This window comes from Salvia hispanica, chromosome 3 (assembly GCF_029641045.1).
Source record: "Salvia hispanica isolate PSC_SH4W2 chromosome 3, Shi_PSC_v1, whole genome shotgun sequence".
In the NCBI taxonomy this organism is placed as follows: domain Eukaryota; kingdom Viridiplantae; phylum Streptophyta; class Magnoliopsida; order Lamiales; family Lamiaceae; genus Salvia; species Salvia hispanica.
In genome coordinates, this window is record NC_142694.1 from 9,920,079 (window position 1) to 9,937,976 (window position 17,898).

The 17,898-nt window shown below is 39.5% G+C and overlaps 3 protein-coding genes across 4 annotated transcripts; 1 reads left to right on the forward strand and 2 right to left on the reverse strand.

The window, feature by feature from the left end:
- The first annotated feature begins 1,698 nt into the window (after positions 1 to 1,698).
- Positions 1,699 to 8,139, forward strand: LOC125211722 (pleiotropic drug resistance protein 2-like). Of its 2 annotated transcripts, XM_048111631.1 has the most exons (18): positions 1,699 to 2,300; positions 2,387 to 2,507; positions 2,662 to 2,750; positions 2,845 to 2,929; positions 3,028 to 3,318; positions 3,396 to 3,486; positions 3,627 to 4,527; positions 4,632 to 4,792; positions 4,884 to 5,150; positions 5,243 to 5,439; positions 5,516 to 5,848; positions 5,944 to 6,234; positions 6,325 to 6,408; positions 6,535 to 6,668; positions 6,768 to 7,001; positions 7,084 to 7,255; positions 7,348 to 7,602; positions 7,684 to 8,139. In XM_048111631.1, exons 1-18 carry the CDS (start codon positions 1,933 to 1,935, stop codon positions 7,954 to 7,956), a joined length of 4,347 nt encoding a protein of 1,448 aa, XP_047967588.1. In that variant the 5' UTR covers positions 1,699 to 1,932; the 3' UTR covers positions 7,957 to 8,139. The 2 variants fall into 2 exon arrangements, with proteins under 2 accessions (XP_047967588.1, XP_047967587.1); XM_048111630.1 differs by having other exon boundaries at positions 7,348 to 8,139.
- A 354-nt stretch (positions 8,140 to 8,493) lies between these two features.
- Positions 8,494 to 13,665, reverse strand: LOC125213645 (uncharacterized). The gene is made up of 3 exons (XM_048114300.2): positions 10,959 to 13,665; positions 9,336 to 9,643; positions 8,494 to 8,985 (listed from the first exon to the last, which is right to left on the reverse strand). The coding sequence occupies exons 1-3, from the start codon at positions 13,307 to 13,309 to the stop codon at positions 8,618 to 8,620; spliced, it is 3,027 nt and encodes a 1,008-aa protein (XP_047970257.2). The 5' UTR covers positions 13,310 to 13,665; the 3' UTR covers positions 8,494 to 8,617.
- A 1,218-nt stretch (positions 13,666 to 14,883) lies between these two features.
- Positions 14,884 to 17,508, reverse strand: MAG1 (Calcineurin-like metallo-phosphoesterase superfamily protein). The gene is made up of 4 exons (XM_048110878.2): positions 17,335 to 17,508; positions 16,209 to 16,355; positions 15,576 to 15,713; positions 14,884 to 15,387 (listed from the first exon to the last, which is right to left on the reverse strand). Exons 2-4 carry the CDS (start codon positions 16,338 to 16,340, stop codon positions 15,082 to 15,084), a joined length of 576 nt encoding a protein of 191 aa, XP_047966835.1. The 5' UTR covers positions 16,341 to 16,355; positions 17,335 to 17,508; the 3' UTR covers positions 14,884 to 15,081.
- Between the last annotated feature and the right edge of the window lie 390 nt (positions 17,509 to 17,898).

Sequence of the window (17,898 nt, forward strand, 5' to 3'; positions counted from 1 at the left end):
ACATAGAGGCTTTGGTGTGCTTAAATGTTCAGGACCAAATGGAAGTAAAAAATTTATACGAAGGACTACTTTGACTCATACTTTACGACTCTCCAATTAGGGCTTTCTGGCGATTTAGAACATCACTGCAGAATTCAAATACGAGCAACACAACAACAAATTCAAACCTACTTCGACATTAAAAAAGGATTCACAAATACTACATCAAATTACTTGAATATACACATAAGTGTTGCAACAATAACAAAACAAAGAACATACAAAGCTCAAAATATTGATTAATTTCTGGATTTTTTTCGTAATTACGGTCAAATTCAAACCCAGTTCCTCAAAATCGGCACCACCGACCGAGGATGACGAAGAAGAGGCCCGATTTGGCCCGATTTGGCTCGTAATTTCGACATTACGATTCGGCTCGCACCACTTGAAGAAACCGCATTCCTTCGTCTCACATGTGAAGTAAAGCTTCCCCCTCGACGGTTTGCCTTGTCCGATGACAATACGGAGCGCCGCCATCTTCTTACAATAGCAGAAAGTGTAGCTAAATCGGAAGTCTCCGAAGTCAAGGACGCGGTCGCGGTCGCGGTCGACGGAGACGACGTTCTGGCTACACGACGAACGACCCATGTTCGAAGGTGTTTAGTTGTTGCAGAGATGGAGAAAAAGAATTAGGGTTCTTGGGGAGGAAGAAGAAGAATGAGCTGGAGAAAAAGGGGGGAGAAATTTGAATGAAATGAATGTTAGGATTTGTTTATTATTATAGTATTTTCATTGTTTTAATTTAGGGTTTAAAAATGTAAAAGCGGAAAATAGAAAAAAAAATAGTATTAAATTAGCTACAGTAATTAAAATAAGCTAATCGGGTCAAATTTTCGCTAATTGACGGTTGACCGTCGAGAATTGACGGTGCCGTCAAAAAAGGATGCAAACGATATCATTTTTCATTTGTTTCGGACTTACTTTTTGAAAAGTGAATGTTCTGGACCAAAATCAAAAATCGGCCATATGTAAAGGACCAAAAGGGGATTATACTCTATTCTTTTATAATCTTACATTATTTAGTCGGGGAGTCTTACGGCGATGAGTCCATTTCCGGGACTTGTACACATGCCCATTCTATTATTCCCGCTATCTCATAATAGGAGTCATATTTGATGTGAACATTAATTTTAAGAAATATTATAAAGAATGATGAGTTAAAAAAATTAGCAAAATTGTGTTCTATTCTGAGTTAGTGAAATATATGATCAAAATATCATTTATGGTAAAAATTAAATATAACTTTTATTATGCGACAGACTGAAATAGCAAAATGTGATTCTTATTGTAGCACGGAGAGAATTTGATTTATGAGAGTTGAGTTAATGGCAAAGAGGAGGTAGCGAAATGTGTGAATTTTGATTCTCAAATTTATTATGGAAAATATAGTCATAAAAAATTAGCAACTTAATATCTCAAAATAAAATGAAGATGGAGTAAGAATTCAATAGCTTTCCATATTTAGAAAAAGGTTGCATATGCGTAATCATGCATCCAATTACTTTACAGCGGTTCACATGGAACGAAAACACCGTATCATAACACTATGTTCAATTAAAAAAGTGTAATTGTAGCCCAATTTTGACCAGCTGAATTCAACACACACGCTCACACACACATATATATATTCGCTTACATTTCTCTGCAAAGAAAAAATATCCAACTCTCATTTCAACTTTCATCAAGAGAGGGGGAGAGAAACTGCATGGCTACTTGATTTTCAATTTTTCCCCCTGCAAAGCAAACAAAACAAATCACACACACATTTTTTCATTCTTTTAGCAAATCAAAACCTACACATTTCCTTCTCAAACCTGCATACTCACATCTTCTTCTCCGAAGACAAACAAGGTCAGTAGATATCGACGATAATCTCATCGGAAGCAAGCGGCAATGGCGGCGGCGCTGGCGGGGGACGATCTAGCTCGGTCGACGAGTTCCGCTCGGAGCTGGCGGCAGCAGAGCATACGAGACGTGTGGCAGGGCCCGCCGGACGTGTTCATGCGGAGCAGCACGCGGCGGCAGGCGGAGGACGACGAGGAGGAGCTGCGGTGGGCGGCGATCGAGCGCCTCCCGACGTACGACCGCCTCCGCAAGGGCGTGCTGCAGCAGGTGGTCAGCAATGGCAGGATCGTCCACTCCGAGGTGGATGTGGCCAATCTGGGGTCGCAGGACAAGAAGCAGCTCATGGAGAGCATTCTCAGAGTTGTGGAGGATGACAACGAGAAGTTCCTCCAGAGGCTCAGGAACAGAACTGATAGGTATTGAATCGCATTATTGTGTGTGTGTTGTTGTTTGATTGTGGTGTTGGATTGGTTTTCTGATTGTGATTTATTTGGGGATTTAGGGTTGGGATCGAGATCCCGAAGATTGAAGTGAGGTTTCAGAATCTGTCTATTGAGGGAGATGCGTATGTTGGAACCAGAGCGCTTCCTACTCTCCTCAATTCAACCATCAACACATTGGAGGTGTGTGTTTTTTGTGAAGTGAAAAAATCTTTAAGATTTGGAGTCCGATTCAGTGTGATTCAGTTAATTAGTTGGATCTTACTGTATTAGATTTTTGAAATTTGTGATGCGGAGGAGTTTTACTGTAACTGATAATGGTTGAATGGTGTGATAGGCTACTTTGGGGATGATTGGGCTCTCTCCATCGAAGAAGAGGGTGGTTCAGATCCTTCGAAATGTCAGTGGAGTTGTGAGACCATCAAGGTTAGCTTACAGAATCAAATGGTTAATTTCTGAGTTTTTGAAATTGTTTATCGTGTTTTATTGATGAAAAAAATTGTGTAATGCTTGTTTACAGGATGACGCTTCTTCTCGGACCACCGGGTTCTGGGAAAACTACGTTGCTCAAAGCACTAGCAGGAAAGCCTGATGATGATATGAAGGTGTGTGCAGTTTTCTATCACCAATAATCACAGCATTAATAAAAGCTAAATGCTTCCAAAATTTTTGCAAGTGTGCTGATGTTTAATGTTGTGAGCAGGTGACTGGAAAGATCACCTACTGTGGCCATGAATTTCATGAGTTCGTTCCTCAAAGAACCTGTGCTTATATCAGCCAGCATGATCTTCACCATGGTGAGATGACTGTTCGCGAGACATTGGATTTCTCCGGTAGGTGTTTGGGAGTCGGGACGAGGTATGAAATGCTTGTGGAGTTGTCAAGAAGAGAGAAAGAAGCTGGAATCAAACCTGATCCTGAGATTGATGCATTCATGAAGGCCACAGCCTTAGTGGGGCAAGAAACTAGTTTGATCACGGATTATGTGCTCAAGGTTCGTCTGCATTTCATTGTTGCTTCTAAGCATTTACTGTGAAAGAGTAAGCCTAACGTGTGTATGATTTTATACAGATTCTTGGATTGGATATATGTGCTGATATTATGGTTGGAGATGATATGAGGAGAGGAATTTCTGGTGGACAGAAGAAGCGTGTTACAACCGGTATGTTTTAGTCAGTTTTTAGGAGGAATGCTGATAAAAAGAAACTGATTTCAAGAAACAGTCTGAAAACTTGTACTTTTATTACTACTACTACTACTACTACATTTTACTTATGATGGTTAGTGCCTTGATAAATGCAGGGGAAATGTTGGTTGGACCAGCAAAAGCATTCTTCATGGATGAAATTTCAACAGGGCTAGATAGTTCCACAACCTTCCAGATTGTGAAATTTATGAGGCAGATGGTTCACATCAATGACATAACCATGGTCATCTCTCTACTGCAGCCGGCTCCGGAGACCTTCGATCTTTTTGATGACGTGATCCTCCTCTCTGATGGCGAGATCGTCTACCAGGGCCCTCGTGAGAGTGTGCTTGAGTTCTTTGAATATATGGGGTTCAGATGCCCGGAGAGAAAGGGGGTTGCAGACTTTCTGCAAGAAGTGACCTCAAAGAAGGATCAAGAACAGTATTGGTGTCGCAAGAATCAGCCTTACAGCTACGTCTCGGTGCCCGATTTTGCACAGGCTTTTAACTCTTTTCACATAGGGCAGCAGCTTAATGAAGATCTGAGGGTTCCGTATGACAAGTCCAGAGCTCATCCAGCTGCATTGGTTAAGGAGAGGTTTGGAATCTCAAGCATGGAGCTTTTCCGGGCTTGTTTTGATAGGGAGTGGTTGCTGATGAAACGTAGCTCGTTTATTTACATCTTTAAGACCACACAGATCACTATTATGGCAACAATTGCGTTGACAGTTTTCCTCAGAACTGAGATGAAGACGGGTCGAGTCGAGGATGCTGCTAAGTTTTGGGGAGCGTTGTTCTTCAGTCTTATCAATGTTATGTTTAATGGAATGCAGGAGCTTGCAATGACTGTTTTTAGGCTTCCTGTGTTTTTCAAGCAGAGGGATAGTTTGTTCTACCCGGCATGGGCCTTCGCGTTGCCTATTTGGGTGCTTCGTATTCCTATCTCTGTCGTTGAGTCTGCATTGTGGATCATCTTCACTTACTACACCATAGGATTTGCACCTTCTCCTGTTAGGTAAATTGCAAGTGAATATCTAACTAGAAAGTTGAAATATGAGAACTGTGAAATGGCTGTTTGAATTTTGATTGATTCTTGATATGCAATGCAAATATTTTCAGGTTTTTCAAACAGCTCTTAGCCTTCGTTGGGGTGCATCAGATGGCTCTCTCCCTCTTCCGTTTCATTGCTGCAGTTGGAAGAACTCAAGTCGTTGCGAACACATTTGGAACCTTCGCCTTGTTATTGGTGTTTGTGTTGGGAGGCTTTGTCGTTGCAAAGGGTAAATAATGACTTGATTACCCTCATGCAGTTGAGATGTGATTTTATATATTTAGTGATTGTTTTGAGATGATGGATATTGCTTTTGACAGATGATATCCAAGACTGGATGATATGGGGTTACTACGTCTCTCCTATGATGTACGGACAGAACGCCATTGCCATCAATGAGTTCCTCTCAGAGAGATGGGCTGCACCTGCACCTGCCAATTCATCTGAACCGACTGTGGGAAAGACCCTTCTCAAGGAAAGAGGTTTGTTCACAACGGAGTCATGGTACTGGATCTGCATCATTGCTCTCTTCACCTTCTCTGCGCTGTTCAACGTCCTCTTCGTTGCTGCATTGACATACTTGAACCGTAAGTACCATCTCCCTCCTACTTGGCATCTCTGCTGAGCATGATGATGATTTATCGCGTGTGGCTAACTGTTTTTTGGTGCTTGTTCTCAGCTCTGGGCGATAACAAGGCCATCATCAACGAAGACAACGAGGAGAGCAAGAAAAAGAACAGAGTGACAGAAATGACTGCAAGGAATAATAATGGGATTGTGGAGTCAAGCAATGAACCAAGAAGAGGGATGGTGTTGCCTTTTGAGCCGCTCTCTCTTACTTTCAACCATGTCAATTACTATGTTGATATGCCCGCTGTAAGCCTCTCTCTTTCTATCTCTCTCTATCTAAACAACGCTAGTTCCTAACTTGACGCAACGACATTTGATGCAGGCAATGAAGACACAAGGTGTTGAAGAGGAAAGACTGCAATTGCTGAAAGATGTGAGTGGAGCATTCAGGCCCGGTGTACTAACAGCGTTGGTCGGAGTTAGTGGTGCAGGAAAAACGACGTTAATGGATGTCTTGGCCGGTAGAAAGACAGGAGGCTACATTGAAGGACCCATAACCGTCTCAGGCTTCCCCAAGAACCAGGAAACGTTTGCACGAGTGAGTGGCTACTGTGAGCAGAATGACATCCACTCTCCCTACGTCACTGTCTACGAGTCACTTCTCTACTCTGCTTGGCTGCGTCTGGCCGCTGATGTCGATACAGAAACGCGAAAGGCAAGCTAACCCCATCACCATCTCTCCTTCTCACACCCTAATACCAATGAGTGAACTTGGTTTTTTAACAAAATCTTGATTTTTGATCGCTGCAGATGTTTGTTGAGGAGGTGATGGACCTAGTTGAGTTGAACCCTCTGAGGAATGCTCTTGTTGGGCTCCCGGGAGTCGATGGTCTCTCAACCGAACAGAGGAAGAGGCTCACTATTGCTGTTGAGTTGGTGGCTAACCCTTCCATAATCTTCATGGATGAACCAACTTCTGGGCTTGATGCTCGAGCAGCTGCTATCGTGATGAGGACAGTGAGGAACACAGTGGACACAGGCAGAACAGTTGTCTGCACAATTCACCAGCCTAGCATTGACATTTTTGAAGCTTTTGATGAGGTATTTACAAACTACAATCTCATAATGACGAAGTTAACCTCATTACATTCTTCACAGTGATACTCAAATACATGATATCTATTTGTGCAGCTTCTGTTGATGAAACGAGGAGGACAAGTCATCTATGGAGGACCTCTTGGTCGCCATTCCCACAAGCTCGTTGAGTACTTTGAGGTGAGGTTTCTATTTTTTCTGTGTGTTTTTTCTTTTTTTTTTGTTTTTTAGGCTAAACTGTACTAAGGAGTACGTGCTGAGTGCTCGTGTGGACAACAAGAAGCCTAACCTTGATTCTAAATTCAGGCTATACCTGGTGTTCCCAAAATCAAAGAGGGATACAATCCGGCTACATGGATGTTGGAGGTCAGCTCATCTGCGGTTGAAGGCCAAATGGATGTCGACTTTGCTGAAATCTATGCCAACTCTGCCCTTTACCGGTGAGAGAAAAAAATCATTTCACAAGCTCTACATATGCAATCTGTTCAACAGATTAGTGTCCTAATCTACTTTCTTGATTTCTTTTTGGAAAAATATAGGAACAACCAAGAGCTGATCAAGGAACTGAGCGCACCAGCACCGGGGGCAAAGGACCTATACTTCCCCACGCAGTATTCTCAATCATTCTTGACACAATGCAAGGCTTGCTTTTGGAAGCAGCACTGGTCATACTGGAGAAACTCTCAGTACAATGCTATTCGTTTTTTCACAACTGTGATCATCGGTGTGATGTTTGGCGTTATCTTTTGGCAGAAAGGGAATCAGAGTAAAATGTAAGTCGATATCATTTCTAGGCATTGATACTAAACTTGCTTTTTTGTGTGAATTGTAGTAACAAAAACCTTTTTGTAACAGAAAAGGGCAACAAGACTTGATGAATCTGCTGGGAGCTACATATTCTGCAGTTCTTTTCTTGGGTGCCGCCAATGCTTCTGCCGTTCAATCCGTTGTAGCAATTGAGAGAACAGTGTTCTACCGCGAGAGGGCTGCAGGGATGTACTCAGAGCTACCATACGCGTTCGCTCAGGTAAAAAGAACATCTCCACTATAATCATTATCTCTTGCATCAAAGAGACGAAAACTAGGAAACAACTTGCTGACTTTCTGCATGATGTGTAGGTGGCGATAGAGACGGTGTATGTGGCCATTCAGACATTGGCTTACTCTTTGCTTCTCTACTCCATGATCGGATATGAATGGACCGGAGAGAAATTCTTCTACTTCTACTACTTCATCTTCATGTGCTTCACCTACTTCTCTATGTACGGAATGATGGTTGTTGCATTGACCCCTGGCTACCAAATTGCTGCTATTGTCATGTCCTTCTTCCTCAGCTTCTGGAACTTGTTCTCCGGCTTCCTCATCCCTCGTCCAGTGAGTACTCTAAATTCTCACAAACAACGAACAAAATCTTTAACACACAGCATAATGCTAACGAAAACATGTTTCTTGCAGCTTATCCCAATCTGGTGGAGATGGTACTACTGGGCCTCACCTGTCGCATGGACAATCTACGGTGTTTTCGCGTCTCAGATGGGAGATGTGACGAGTACCCTTGAGACGTCCGGCAACATAAGTCAAGTTTCAGTGAAGGACTTTCTTCAAAATGCCCTGGGATATGATCATGACTTCCTCCCTGCAGTTGTGGCTGCTCATGTTGGTTGGGTGCTCCTCTTCTTCTTCGTGTTCGCCTACGGAATCAAGTACCTTAACTTCCAGAGGAGATAGGCTACAGGTTTATTTGTCATAGGCTAAGTGTGTATACTGTGTAGGCTGTTTTGCTAGATAGGAGACAACCTCCATTTTTTTCATTTCTGTTCTCATATTAGAACTGTGTAACTACTCTATTTTTGTTGTATTTATTGTTTTAAAGTTGTATAACTATTCAATCAATAAAGTCATTCTTGAACATCCACACCTTTATAATTTTATTTTTCTAGAGTAAATGTGAATCTCTTCAATTTTGCGTATGACATCGCTCAACGTACACTAATTCATAACTTAATTTGAAAGTCATATTTCGACTCGGATTTTACTAATTTTTTCTTCTGCAGTACTATATGCTTACAACAAGTACACAAACAAGAAATCTTCAATATTTAGCATGCTTGAAAATGTTAGACAGCTTTCTTGATTTTTTGATAGATTGCAGAGAAATATTTTGATTGCTATTATGTAACCTATGCCAAAATATTAATAATATTTGCAATGCCAATCTTATTGATAATACATCACAAGCCAACTTCAAACAAAAACAAAAAATCAAGAACTGAAATATGTTTTATATAAATCAAAAGTTCAATCTTCTGATTTACAAATCAGTCATCAAAACATGCAGAAAAAAAGCAGATCAAAATATGGGTTAGTGTTAGTACAATAGTACTTATTATCATCTGCCAGTTTCTCTACCAGTATCTATAGGTGCATCCACAAAGCTCAATATCTGCTTTTTGCTCTTCAAAACGCATCGTTTCTTGGTATTGAAATCGAGTTTATCCAGATCCTCAGCAATTCCCAGGTAGCCATACAAATAGTCATCCTCTCTCTCTGAAGATACTGCATTTTTCCCTCGCGAACTTCCACATTCGGACTTTAGTTGCTTGAAATCGGTTCTCCCGTGCTTGGATTTGATGTAGCTCTTGTCCAACCTCCCTGCCTCGCGTAATCCAGAAAGTGTACCGTTGAACTTTACCAGCAACACACTCTGATTCGCAGGTTTTCCATAGCATACCTTGAGAATGCTTTTATAACCCATATCTAGACCAAAAAGATGAACGAATTACATAAAACACGAGTAATGAAGAAGGCATCACGTTCGATATATAGCATGGCATGCATAATTACAAGATACACAAGCACCTACAGCTAATGTAGTCCTAAAGAAAACAGACTATTTTGCCAACATTTATAGAGGAGATCTGATGAAGTAAACCCACATGAAACACGAGCAACAAAGAAGGTATCATGTTCGATATATAGCATGACATGCATAATTGCAAGATACTACCATGAATTTGAACATTATAAAGACGATTTGATGAAGTTTATGAGTAGAACCGATAATACAATGAAGTTAAGAAGCAGTAAAGAATCTGAGTGATTTATACCTCTGAGCTTGGTATCTAGCTTCTCAGAGGATATGATAACCCTTTCACCGGGACTCGTGTTATCTATGCTACTGTTGTGAACAACAACGATCGGTGGCCAAATGATGATATCTTCTTTCAAAACTCGAGTCTCTGCATCACTCATGACTTCACGACGCCAATCACTGCTAGGGTGGTCTGTAATCTTCCATCCCATCAGTGTACAGAGTGCCTTGTGCAAGCCCAAATGCTGAGACCTCACACCAACTTTCTTGGATGTGACGGCATGCATTGCAAGTCTATCTGCCCCAACAAACTCCTTGGAAATGCTGAACCAAGACCCGGCCAATAAAGTTATAATACTATAAGTTGCAAATGAATCATAAAATCGTAAACTTTTTTAAAAAATCATGTTATGGGACTAATTAAGAATGCAAAACAACAACACATCTATATATACAAAATCCTAAAAATCTGTAATTTAGGCAATAGGCAGCCAGCCACATTGGAAAAATCTTTGATGGACGAATGAGCTCATCGTCTAGCTGTTTACTGTTTAAATTAAAGAAAATATCAATATCAATGATGATCCCAAAAACAGCATCATTATCCTTTGATATGAACACTAGCCATGCAACAACATATCGAACCCAAACCAGAAAGGGTTGCCAACATAACGACAAGGAATCCCCAAGAAGAAAAACTTATCACAGGAATGGAATCATGTGAAGGTAGCCAAACTTTTTTGAATGAGAATCAGTCCTCCATAGTGCCCCTACCCCTAAAAAGCTACCAAGTAACCCATGAACTAAGGCATTTTAGCAACTCTGGGATGTTAAATCACACCACCAGAAAATGGACAGCTGCATGATTGCCTAAAGTATTGATATACTCCAGTAAAACTTCTCCTAATTCCAATGACATCCTAAATGACAAATAGTTCCATATATAATCAGCGTGGCACATTAAATGGCTTTAGTACCCAACATAAGCCGTCATGCAGAGCCACAAGCATACTGGCAAGGCTGCATTTTATGCTCTGGCTGACTCACATCAAAATATTTTCTTCCATTGTTTCAACCAACACAAGTTCCGTAAACACATACAGGATTACAAATACACGTAATGGATCCTTCCTGAAATCACATTACACAGCACACTACTTCAACTTCAGCTCCTTTTTCTTTGCCTTTTCAGCCCTTCAAATAGGCCATGGGACTCCCGAATTCCAATTTCCACTATCCCCACATAAAATCCATTAGGTTAACATGCATTTTACTACAAATTTCTAGACATGATCATGAAAAATATCCAAAAGAAATTTTACTTATTCTGATAAGCAGAACCCTCATGACTAACTAGCAGCAAAATGATAGTCCGTATCTCGAAACATGATGCCTTATATCCTATATATGTGCTTTCCAACATTGCAAGGACATATTTTCGCTGGGACTGCATTAACAAGGTATCAAATGTTGAGAGAATGCAAACCGTGCACACAAATTCTGACTGAACTCTTACCAGACAATCTCACTTGATGTAATAAAATGAGACCACAGAATTAATACCTATTAGGTTTCTGAAAGAGCAAATTAGTAGGTTAAACAAAAAAGGGAAGACGCGTTCATGACGTAGAGCACAGACCTGCCGCATACAAAGCACTTTAAAATGCCAGCTTTTCTTCCTTGCTCCATGTATTTATTTCTTTTTATCGGCGTCTCATTAATTTGTTTGAGAAATTTGAAAAATGCGCTTTGCATCAGCTGCTTGAACTCCTCAGACTTTTCAGGCGGTTCGGATTTTGCTAGACTAAGATGATCTTCTGAATGGTTTCCATCATGATAGTGATCACCTCCATCTGGATGGTTTTGCTCGTTGCTTATTGTGGTAGAACTCACATTTTTTATCCACGGAGGAGGTGCTAACCGCTTCTTTATGGAAGGTTTATACGTCTTCATTAGCCGCTGTGAAACATGAAGTTTTTGAGTGGGTCCCAACCTCTTTTTTATATCTCTAGAGTCTGATTTGTGGGGTTCAATTGAGCGATGTGCCTGGAAATTTGAAGAAGATGGTTCATCACTGTGCATCCTGCTTGACCTTCTCCATGTTTTCTCATAGTCAGATCTGCTTGACATGGGCTCCTTAGAAAAATCTAAATGATCAATTTCATCTCCCACATCTACTTTATTGTAAATCCTACGAGCTCCTTTTCCATCAGCAGATATTCTAATTCCAATATCTTGCTCGTACACCATCTCTTCCCTAATGTGTTTGTCCCTCAGGCTCCTCTCGCAGGATTCAACGAAACTGAAATCTACCGTAGACAACCTCTTTCTTGGGCTATCATAAAGTCCACCAAGGGTGGGGTTATATTCTCTTGATTGCAAGGGATCTGAATTTTCATACTGAGACCACTGATGACCATCTATATCGGCATGATGTTTTTCTGTTTTAACACCTCCATATCCATAATATCCTTCTGCTCCATAATTGAGGTGAGTACTTTCAGTACCCAAAGTATCCACATCTTCCCTTCTGAAATGGAGTGATCCCGGCACATCAGGCGTTGATTGCACTTGAAAAGAAGGATATTGGTTCAAAAGTTCAACTTCTTCCATTTGTTCTTTATGACAACATGCATCAACCCTACGCTTCAAGGCATTAATTCTCGATATCTGCTTGTCTCTGTAGTCTTCTTCAACATCATTGATCCTTCCACTTATCCTGTCTAATTCGCTTCTACCAAATTCTGCATATGACCAATCTCCCTGTCTACTCTCAGGAAACCCAACATATAAATGTGAACTGCTCCGTTTATCATCTAATTGACCTCCAGGTTCTGCGAGTAACATGTTCTTCTCCGTATCACTATATCCATCGAGGCGAATTGGCTGAGGAGCCAGTCTACTCCCTCGCTCGAGAACATCTGAGGATGGCATATGAAGGTCTCTGGTAGGAGAATAACCAGACAAGCCCTCTCTTGAGATGCCCATAGGCACATGATTGTAGTCCTTATGTTGAGATGTTGATACCATAATGTCAGAATTTCCCTTCGAGTATCCACGAGAAGACAGGAGTTTGTCTTCCTCCTTGAATTTGTATATTTTACTTTCTAATGCTTTCCCTACTCCCTGATACCTATCCTGGAAATGCAAGCTGCCACTTTCCTTTTCAAGATAATTATCTTCTTGGTCATTTAATCCACCCCTTCTCTCCAAATGAGGTTCATCCCGAAAATGAAAATATCGTTTTCTATCTTCATCACCCCCACTTAAACTACTAACATGTAGATCATCCACTCCACCACGAGCCAGTGTAGAAGAATCAGAGTGCATATTTCCTCTGTTCTCATACTTCAAGGAAACAGGCATCGTGCTATCTAAATACTGCAGTGCCGGCAATCCAGCTCGACCCCTATCCAAGAAATGATTTTGCAGATGAAAATCTCTGTCACCACTGCTAGAGACATTCACATCACCAACGCCACTTGATCCACGAGTGAGGCCATATTCCCTCCAGCTGAGAGGATCAGATTTCCTGGATCCATCCAAAGGCTCATCCCACTTCAACTGCCTCGATCTCATATCACCACGATATGAATCCTCATTATAAGATCTCCTAGAACCCCCAACACTTACCTCATTATCATAACCCCCTCTAGCTCCATCTCCATAGTTAGACAATTCCACAGGCCTTTCCCTATCCATATCCCTATCCCTTTCAAAATGAACATTCTCCCCAATTCTCCGAGGGCTCCGAAATCTCCTACCATCATCCTCATACACATCCCTATCGTAATCAGAAAATCTCGAAACCCTATCCTCAAAATGATCCCTTTCCTCAATCCTCCGCGACGACCTTCCCTCCCCTGAATATTCATCCACCCCACGCCGTCGATACGGCGACAGCTTCCAATCCCGCGACCTAGGCGGCGGGCGCCGAGGCGAAGGCGATCGGCCCCGATAACCCCCTCGATATCGCCTCTCCTCAATCATGTCAGCAACAAAAACATAAAAACACAATCGCGATTCAACAACGCAGTGGAAAGTGACAAATAACTCTAGAGACTCAAAAACCTACCACGCCATGATCGTAATGTCAGAAGCAACAAAATCAAACCTAACCGGTAAATTCCTGAACCACAGAACCCCCAAAACCTAAAATTATTCAACAAATCAATACAAAATTCCAACCTTCCGGCTACGGGGAGCCAGCCATGTCTGAATCGCGATTCAATCTATACGGTTACACAGATTTGATCGCAGCTATTGTGATTTTTGGGGAAATCTCAGTCTCTGGCAATTAAATTAGGCCAATTGTTGTTTTTTTTTGGGTGAATAAAAACGAGATTATATACGTATTCACGTTATAATGAATCTAAACAATTTTATTCTCATGTGATGACGTTCTGAATTTTCCTTAATTTCTCATTTAATTTATTTTTTTAGTGTAAAGAGACTATGTTTTTTAAAAAGGTTAACTTTATATGTGATCTTCAAAAAGGTGAGGGCTATAAATCGAATGAATAAAGTAAATATTTGTATACTACAAAAAGATTGATTTGTAAGTCATTATTTAGAAGACTGATAAATTCGCATAATTTGAAAAAAAAATAAAAATAGTGCACTATATAATTATGGATCGGACAGAAAATCACTCTAAATTTTATAGAAACAAAAAATAGATCCTATCGCCATAATGATTTCATGTGCTAATATACTTTAAAGGCATTAAATGTAATCTTTATTTTTATGAAACATGTCTCCTACTCTGAAAAAAGTTAATAAATTATTAATAAATATTAGAATCCAGACATAAAAAACATTTTCTGTAAAAGATTACTAAAATCTGATTTTAATATTATAAGGTGAATTGTTGTCGGTTTGTAGCAATTACTTTGTAGGCCGACTTCCATACTTCATTATATACAGAAATCTAATTAAATAAATATACAGTAAATAAGACAAAAAAAAATCATAGAACCAAAAATACTGCATAGTTATAAAACGATACTCTCTTCGTCCACCAATACAAAGCAGTTTTGACCCAGCATAAAGTTTTAAAAAATTAAGTACTACTAGAAGTTTAGTTGAAAAGGTTAGTGAAAGATGTATACTGCTTTTATATAAACCCTCTGTTTCATGTTTCAAACTATAATAGATTCCCTCTGTTTCATGTTTCAAACTATAATAGATTCACTTCTTTTTAGCATTTCGACATAAAAATTAAGAAAGAGACATTAAATATATTAAATGAAGAGATAATAAAATATGAAAGATAGAAAAATAGAGTAAATAAAGTAAGTGAGAGAGTATTAGTTTTTGCTAAATAGAAAAATGACTTTATTACAATAGAATGATCAGAAACAAGAAAATGACTTCACTACTATAGAACGAAAGGATTATTAGTTTTATAATGAAAATGTGAGTGACATAAAATTAGTGGAATGCGAGGTCCATTACCATAAATAATAAAAAAAACAAATGAGAAGTTTATTGATGGACGGACAAATGAGAAGTTTATTGGTGGACGAAAGAAGTATACAACTTATGATAACAAAGGGACCAAATTGTTGAAAACCTGTTAAATCGGAGATAGTTATATATTCATATTCATCACATCAGTCATTAATTCAAACCAGGGCATATCCTATTACCAATATTGAAAACAAAACGATCAAATGAAAATATGTTACCGAATTCCTAATGCAGAATACACAACTGAAATCCATGACACTCGTCATGCTCTGGTGAGGCGTTGTCTTCGCTTAGTGAGGCAAGTTTGTTGGTGTTGTCGTCTTCTTGAAGTCAATCTTGTCAACCTTCACCTCCCCGTCTATGAGTTCATAAACGTACACCACGACTCGCAGGCCATCAATGTCCATGAGGACAAAGCTAGGGTTGACATCATAAGTGATGCTGCTGAAGGCACCGGTGGCAGATCCGGGATTAATGACAACTCCAGCCTCGTGTTTGTAAGCAGTGAATTGGTGTGTGTGGCCGGTGACAAGGATGTCTACATCTAGCTGCCTCTGGAGCATGGCAAGTGAGTCGAGATCTCCCCATGGAATAACCTTCACATATTATTGTAAGAAAGATCGTTAAAAGGGTGGGAAGATGAGGTGAAGCACAGTTGCTACAGTTAGCATCTCGTGTTAACAACCTCGCTCACAAATCTCATAGTCAGAAAGTCAAACTGAGACGGAAAACTAAAGAGAATTGAACAATCCAACTATGTAACAAGAAAGAAAAGGAAACACACCTGGTGACCATGGCATACACCAAGCTTAAACTGGCCAATTGTTAATGTTTTGGTGTCTGGATAACGTGAGTCCTCATCATATTCACCGCGAGTAATGTGCAAGTCTGGACAAACAGTTTTCAAGTACTCATGAACCTCCTGCAAATATGTGAAGATATGGTTATACAGATACGGTGAGCATGAAATCATTCACTTTCATTACAGAGGGGGGGGGGTATAAAAAGAAAAACCCAAATCCCACGTAATAAATGGAGTAATATTTACCTTGGTGCAAATCAACCTTGACAATTAACACCTTAACCTTTAGTTTTGAGCTAGTCTTATTCAGGAAATCACACATCACATTTGAGTCATTTGACAACGTTGGAGCTAATTGATAGTCAATTTAGTGCAGCACGTCAAGTTTTTACCAGTTACTACATTTAAGTAGGGAACTCCAAAAGATTAATTTGCAATAGCCTCAGTTAACAAGCAATACCATTAGCTTATCCTGAATGCATTTGTCTAATAAAGAAGTCTGAAGTAAGAGATTAAGCATATAACCCAAGCCAAATTCTTGTCATGTCTAATAAATAGTAGTGCATATCAAATGGATGCAAATTCTCCAGTTTTTCAGAAAATATATACACTTACTTTGATACATAAGTTTCCAGTACAAATGACGTGCTGGATCTTTCCAGGAACAAGCATAGACTTGAACTTTGCAGGCAGATCTGGTGCCCTGTGCGGTATGTGTAAATCACCTAATGCTAGTACTAGCACCATCCCTCCAATCTATACCTATAAAACCCACACATGTCAATATTTGCTGACAAAACTCATCCCCCATCCGCCAAATACTTGCTCATCACATATAATAAATCATCTTATAAAAGCCATAAGATCTGTTCGATTAATATACATGAGAAAGAGTTTAACATGCACATTTTATCCAATAAATGCATGCATAATCAAGAATTCATTTGAGCTCATCGCTTTCTATTATAATTTATAACCATGGATCCCAGCCAAATTCAGTACATCACAAAGCTTCCACCAAGATACACAGCATCCATTATATGTCTATGAAAAAATCAAACAATTTGACATCAAATTTCAATGTCTCTCATAACATATTATTCAAATTTCTAGATCCATATATTCCAATTCAGGAAAAATGAGCAATCTTATAACAAAAATGGACTGAGATGGGAAGAAGAATACTTATGCAACATCGGGGAAGAAACAATACTTTTGCTATTTTTTGGATAAGTGAGGAATGTTTGCGTGGGTAACACACTGATTCAGATCATCAATAACTCACATTTCATATCTGAACAGACAGCATTGACATTTTTAAAGGTAAGAAAGTTATCATCAATTCATCATACATAAGGAATGTTCAAACAATAAGTAGAAACACTCAAACACATGCTAGTCTGCGATCACCTCGAATGCTATATGCAGCAATCATAACTCAGAATCTAGAAATGCTTAAATAACACATTCTTCAGCCACTCGAAGATGAAAGATCATCCGATTATGTGATCCGGCATATGACGCAATTTAGTTTGAAGGTCAGTTAATAAGAGCGCTTCAAAACACATATACTCGGGAGTGAGGAAAGTTAAGCTGATCAACCTCAACAAGAAGGAATTTCAGTGTATCGTTACAGGATTCATGAGATTGAACGGAGCATTGCGATTCAGATTTTTCCAATAAGATGAAACATGAAAAGCAATAAAAAGTCAATGAATGGCCAGAAAAGGGGCTAGCTTACGAGAGTAATAGAGAAATTCGAGCTGCCGCTGGAGGAAGGTGGCGCCGACGAAGATGAGCTTCCGGAAAAGGAGAGAAATTGAGCGCGAACGTTGATCGTGAAGTTGGAATTAGGGTTTGATCGGAAGATCCCCTTTGATCGATGACGCCGAAGTAAATGAGTAACTTTGATTTTGGAAATATTGGTTTTTGTGGGGCCTATCTTATTATATAAAAATTTCCATACTACTTTAGACTTTTTATTAAAATTTCTAGGATTATTGGTCCCTCATATGACGAATTGTGACCAAATTTTAAATAATTCAGGAACACAAAATTTTATCGTAAAAATTTTGATTGAATATGGGATTGCTATAATAAATGTGAATGGATAAATCGAACCATACATGTCACTGAGAACTCAATTGAAAATTTTGTCTAAGGAAATACAAATTTTTTGTTGATACTCAATCGTAATACTTGCGTGAATCGATATTATTTACAAGTTAATCGCTATAAAAAAAATGACTGTCATTTCTATAATTAAGTGTTAAGTTTGTGAAAAATAATTCGACAATAATTCGTA